This window comes from Acomys russatus, chromosome 3, assembly GCF_903995435.1.
Source record: "Acomys russatus chromosome 3, mAcoRus1.1, whole genome shotgun sequence".
NCBI lineage: Eukaryota > Metazoa > Chordata > Mammalia > Rodentia > Muridae > Acomys > Acomys russatus.
In genome coordinates this window covers 75,027,075-75,033,074 of record NC_067139.1, presented here as the reverse complement: position 1 = coordinate 75,033,074, position 6,000 = coordinate 75,027,075, and the positions used below count along the sequence as shown (strand labels likewise).

Here is a 6,000-nt window from a genome sequence, read left to right as displayed (position 1 = left end):
TGATGGGACACAGGTGGGGACTTCACATGTAGGGAGACAGAAGGCACGAAGCCACTAGCCTCCTGTAAGTCACCCTGATGCTGGTGTTTCAGGGGATCTAGGTTGTTGTAGGCATTGGCTAGAAAAAACCTGGAAGTTGTAGAGGTTCAATTCTTGTCACTGTGGGAATACATTCTGAAGGCTTCCTAACCCATGAGGCAGAGGTGGGTGGGGGGTGGGGGGTGGGGGGTGGGAAGGGGGAGTGGGCAGGGTGGGACAGTACCTGGATTTTTTAAATGTTAAATCTTGGAGTTAAGTAAAGTTCCTAACTCTTGCGTTAAGGCACAGAGGCAGCTATTGAGAACGCTAATAAAGGAACCACAGTCCCACAGCCACTTGCCTTTTGCCCCAGCCTTTCCAAGTTCAACTCTCCCAGCCTTATGCTGGAGAAGACCCAGGGCTGTTGCACTCAGCACAGAATTGTGTGGCAGCAGCTTTCTGAGCTCAAAGGATCATGCTGGGGCTATGGCCTCTGGATGCCACGGGGAGGCAGAGTCTATTTCTCCTTCTGGGAAATGCCATTTATAGCTCTCTTCTTTAAACCAATTTGCCTCCCCCCCCTCTTTCGGTGTGTGTGTGTGTGTGTGTGTGTGTGTGTGTGTGTGTGTGTAAACATGAGTATGCACCATAGCACGCCCATGAGTGTGTAAAGAACAGTTAGCAGAAGTCATTCTATTCCTCTGACGACGTGATTTTTTCAGGGACTGAGGCCAGGTGGTCAGGTTCGGAGTCAAGCAACTTTATCAACTGAGCCATTTTGTCGGTCCTCCTTTATATACTGATTTTTGGGGGCAGGGTGCAGGGTGCAGGGTGCAGGGTGCAGGGTGCAGGGTGCAGGGCACCACACACTCAAACACCTTTACCTAATTCCATCTTTTCCCCTATGACTTTGGCCTTACGTCTTTTCTAATGGATATGTATACTGAGCTCAAGGAATGTACCAACCAATATGATACTCAAATATCTTTAGTGACTGCCAGGTTTGGCCTTCCTTAGCCCTTTCCGGCATCTGAGGGTGGGGCTGACCAATGATTTAGGTAGAGACAGCTTGTCCAGGTAAGGAGGCTCACTTGGGCCAATTTACCAAAGGAAGAGTTGAAAGGAACCCGGGAATTCCAATTAGGCTATAACTAATGAGCTGGAAACTTTGGGGAAATCACCGTGGGCAATGAGGGGAGAGTGATCATCTACGTTTTAATTAGCACAGGAAAAAGTTGTGGTCCAGCTGCTAGCCTGGAGAAGAAGCGCCCAGAGGGAGAAGTTTCTCTGTGCATTCAAAGGGGGACTGGGAGTGGGGTGGGGAACAGGGGCTGCGGGAACAAATTTGGATTCCTTTCCCTTAAAGGGGAGAAAAAAGGGAAACCAGAAATGTGGGAAGACAAGGAGAGCGCGCATCATCCAGTTGCTCTTCTCACAGAAGTCTAAAGTAAAAAACAGGGAAGCGACCCTTTAAGGAACCCACTGCCTATTCAATCCTGTTCCACACCAATGGGCAGGTTGTCTTCTTTGCGTGCTTTCACATCGCTTAACAAGGAAACAGCAACAACAACAACAATAACAACAACAACAACCCCACTTGCCATTGGCTGAGGTCACAGACCAGCTACAGGCTTCCAGGGGCCCACGCACTCATGTTGTGGCACCTAGGAAATGGGGGAGCTAACTATAAGTCCGCAAGTCTACTCTCTTGGCTAGGGTCTTCCTCAGTCTCCAAGGCTGAGGATCTAGGGGCAAGTAAGTCCATGGAGTCCAGTTGACAGCCAGCCACTCCTCCCCTCCCCATTACTGCTCCTTTGGGAAAACCGTCCTACCCTGGGCACCTGGTGGCTTCCTCTTGGGGTACCCCTCTGTGCCCAGGGGGGCGCAACACCTTCTAGGTACTGCATTTGGGCTGGGGGCGCTATACTCTACTCCCTGAAAGGTTGGGGGGGGCATGCCTGACCACCTCCACATAACCTGCGGCCCCTACTCAGCCCCAAGCCGTGGCGAGTCAGCCCGGTGATCCTCCTCCCCTCCCGCTTCGGGCGGCTGGAGCCCGCGCCCGCTCCAGTTGCTGCAGCTGCCACTGCTGGAGGCTGCGGGGAGCGCGGGGCGCGCGCCGAAGAGGCTCGGGCTGCGAGAACGGGGACGAGGAGGAGCTGAGGAGGCGAGGAGGAGGAAGCGAGCGGAGGCAAATGAGGCTTGGGGTCGCGGAGACCCGGCCGGAGGGGGTCTAGCAGATCGCAGGCTAGCGGGAAGCAGAGGCAGGGCAGCCGGCCGCAGCCAACCTGCCGCGGCCCCGCGAGCAAAAGAGGCGGCGATCCAGGATCGGAGCGCAGCCCGGGGGAGGAAGGGTGGCGCGGGCACGCCCGGGTGGGAGGGCGCGGATTCTCCGATCCTAACGAGCTGTCGCCTCATCACCCGAGAACTGCGCGGGGACGGGAGGGGAACCCCAGGCCCGGGCGCAGCGCACACGCGTGGCGCACGCCAGGCGGGCCGAGCGACGCCGAGGGCTTTCGGGATCGCGCGCGCGGAGCTCCAGGAGGCACAGACCCCGGGCGCGGGTGGCCCGCGGCGCCCCCTGGGCTCTCTGTCCTCCGCGCAGCCCCGGGGGCTATCTGGGCCCGGGTCGGGGAGTGGGAGTCTCCCGCACTCATCCCCTCCCCCCCCCGGGCGGGCCGGCGGCCCGGGGGAGGGCGGGCGGCGGCGCTCGGCTGTATATATCTCCGCGCACCCCGCCAGGTCGCGCACAGAGCCCCGAGCCCAGGCGCCTCCCCGCCCCCCTCCCCGCGCTCCGCGGCGGCGGCGGCAGCAGTAGCAGCAACATGGCTGTTGATGGGTGTTTGGGGTGGCGCTGGCGGCGGGAGGAGCTCCCCCGAGCCCCTGCGCCGGCCGCCCGTTGCTAGCTATGGCAAACGGTGGCGGCGGCGGCGGCGGCAGCAGCGGCGGCGGCGGCGGCGGCGGCGGTGGAGGCAGCGGTCTTAGAATGAGCAGCAATATCCACGCGAACCATCTCAGCCTAGACGCGTCCTCCTCCTCCTCTTCCTCCTCCTCTTCTTCCTCCTCCTCCTCCTCTTCCTCCTCGTCCTCGGTCCACGAGCCCAAGATGGATGCGCTCATCATCCCGGTGACCATGGAGGTGCCGTGCGACAGCCGGGGCCAACGCATGTGGTGGGCTTTCCTGGCCTCCTCCATGGTGACTTTCTTCGGGGGCCTCTTCATCATCTTGCTCTGGCGGACGCTCAAGTACCTGTGGACCGTTTGCTGCCACTGCGGGGGCAAGGCGAAGGTAACGTGCGCCCTGGGCGCCCGCCCCTGCGCCATCCCCGCCGTTTCTCAGCGTCCCCTGCAGCCCACCTCTGCTCCGCACCGCGTCTTGCCTCCTTCCGTCCCTGCCCTCCTTGTCTCCGTCGCCCGCCCTTCCTTTCCCTTTCCCTGCGCCCTCGGACTGGGGCAGCGGTCTGTGCGCCAGGGGTGATGAGTTAACCCCAGCCGGTGTGCTCCGGGACTCAGACCCCCGCTCTAGTTCTCTGTTTATTTATTGTAAGGTTATTAGTGGCTGTGGCCGGCCGGGATGGGGGCACATGTACCTCTCGGTGCTGCGGAGTGAGGAGAAGCAACCTTGAGGGGACAAGGAAACTGGAAGACCCTGGGTGCATGCTGGGCACCACTTACTGGCTGCGGCCAGGCTCCTCACGGTGGGCAAGCCAGGGAAGATCAGCTCATACTTTAGGAGCTTGTTGGGGAGATGAGTTCTTGGGGTCCCAAAGAAGGAAAGGTCCTTTGAGCAAGGGAGAATATCTCTTGCATTTTGGGAATTCTAGGGTAGCAAAATGGCTAGAGAAAGTGGGGGCACAGATGTCAATAAAAAGTTGGGAAGACCCATCCCAGAATGGGGTCAACCCATGGAGAATCACTTTCTAAACGTGGCATGGTTGCAAGTCTGATGTCACCGCCCACTCCATCCTTTACATTTTCTTTGCGGAACATTCCCCTACTTTCGCCGCTGCCTCTGCACTCCCTTCCCAGGCCACCCACTTTGGGTCCTCACAAATGCAGTTCCAAGTACGAGGGCTGCCCGCCTCAGAGTCCAAGGGGCCGCTTTATGCAGCCCTTTCTTGGCACTTGATTGTGGCTGGAAGTCGCCTTAAGCTATTCCTGGCAGAGACGCCCACCCCCACTAGAGCTCACATTTTAGATGTATGGTTGCTAGGCTGGGCTGTGGCCATGTCCCTAGAGGGGTCCCTGTCCACCACCTAGCACTGACTGGAGGTGGGGGACTGGAGGTAGGCAGTGTTTGATGGAGAGCTATAGAAGGAATAAAAGAAAGAGCTGGAAAAAAGAGGGGGCTGAACTGGGTGCCTTCTTTTCTCACCCAAGAGGACTTCACACCACCCATTCTTTTGTAGGGAGGAGATATCTAGGGGGGGATTGTGCAAGACATTAATTTTGGTCCCCAAATGTTCACACCTGCTCTAGTAAAGTTAATCCCGGGACCCCCTCAGACGTCACAGGGCTCAGCAACTTGTAGCAGGCTCCAGATGCTAAGGAGAGTGTTAGGCCAGGGGGAAGGCTGACTGAAACCCAAGGGCAACTGAAGCACTCTGTGTCATTAATTATACATCTCCGTAGGTGCTGGGCTCAGCTGTGTTTTGTGGCAGCACACTTGTGTTTTGGAAAATACTGGTGTGTTGGAATAAGGGAGGAAAAAGAAAAACCATCTCCTTTGCTTCCTCTTCTGGTTGCTCTGAAAGCTTCAAATGGTGGCTGGCTGCCTTTGTTTGGAGTCTTCTTCTTGACGACAGAGGGTCCCCTTTTCTTTTCAAGGAAAAAGATCTCTGGCCCTTCAGAGAAGCCTTCAGATTAAGCAAGGCTCCTACAGGCAGAGCCAGGGATGCCTTCTGCCTGATGAGACTTAACTACAGCCTGATCACAGAATCTTATTCACTCATTCCCTCTCCTCCACCTCCAGCCAGTTCGGGGATGCCTCCCTCCCAGAGTGAGATTTGGCAACTGTTTTTTTTTTTTTGAGGGTGGGGTGGGGAGGTAGCTCACAGTTGCATTCATCCCATTATTTTCTATATGGAAGTGATGTGGGTTGACTTAAAAACAAAACTTACCTCCTATGTTTCAGAAACTGAGCAATTTTCATCATAATGAAAACTTTTTTTGTCATCCCGAGGGTTTAAGCGCTGTGTCTGACATCTCTTTACTCTAGGGGGTACCCTGTGCTCGGATAGTGCCTGTGATGAAATGCTCCTTAGAGAATTTACATAAATAATCTCTTTCCTAAATAATGACCAGCATAGCTTCTCTCAGTTTTCGCAAAGAAATAGGTTTGTGTAATGATAATTAAGAAACAATCTGTACATGTTTGTGTACTTTTTTTTTTTTTTGCTTTAAGACCAGCTGAGTGCACATAGTTGAGGGTTTTCTATACAGAATCAACCTGAAATGAGAGATAATGGTGGTTGATTGGAAAGTTTCAAGGCCAAAACAGAATAGCATCGAGCTGGTTTTGATATCATGAGCTCTTTTAGAATCATGCCCAGTGCCTTAATACCTGCCTCTTGATTAGTTCAATGAACTTGTGTGTCCTTTGCCCCTGTACCTGACAATGGTAAAGGAGGCTTCTTAGGAGCTTTCCTTCCTGCCTTTCAGGCTCTGCATTTGTTTTGCAGCCATCCTCCCTGCTTTTCCAGTATTTGGTAGTTTTGTCAAAACTTGGCACAGAATAAAGAATTCAGCACAACTTTGTAACAGTTGTACTGCTGGTGACCCCAAGCAAACACCGACTGCCTGTCCACAGAAGTGTCACTCCTCCACTGCACCCCATCCTCTATCCGGATCCAGTGTGGTTTACTAGGAACCGGAGTTCTGGGGATGCTGTCTCCTTAGCCACTGAAAGGACCAGGGAGACATGTTTCAGCAGGAGCCCAGAATCCGAAGTATTTGCTCTTTGGTTCTGCACCATGGTTTTTG

The 6,000-nt window shown here is 55.0% G+C and overlaps 1 protein-coding gene across 13 annotated transcripts in view; it reads left to right on the top strand.

Annotated features, from left to right (window-relative positions):
- Positions 1-2,768: 2,768 nt before the first annotated feature.
- The window catches only part of Kcnma1 (potassium calcium-activated channel subfamily M alpha 1), a 699,737-nt gene continuing 696,505 nt past the window's right edge, over positions 2,769-6,000 (top strand). For all 13 annotated transcript variants that reach the window (XM_051142911.1, XM_051142912.1, XM_051142922.1 and 10 more), the window contains exon 1: positions 2,769-3,307. In XM_051142911.1, the coding sequence (XP_050998868.1) occupies positions 2,927-3,307 (381 nt within the window). In that variant the 5' untranslated portion in view covers positions 2,769-2,926. The remainder of the gene's footprint in view (positions 3,308-6,000) is intronic.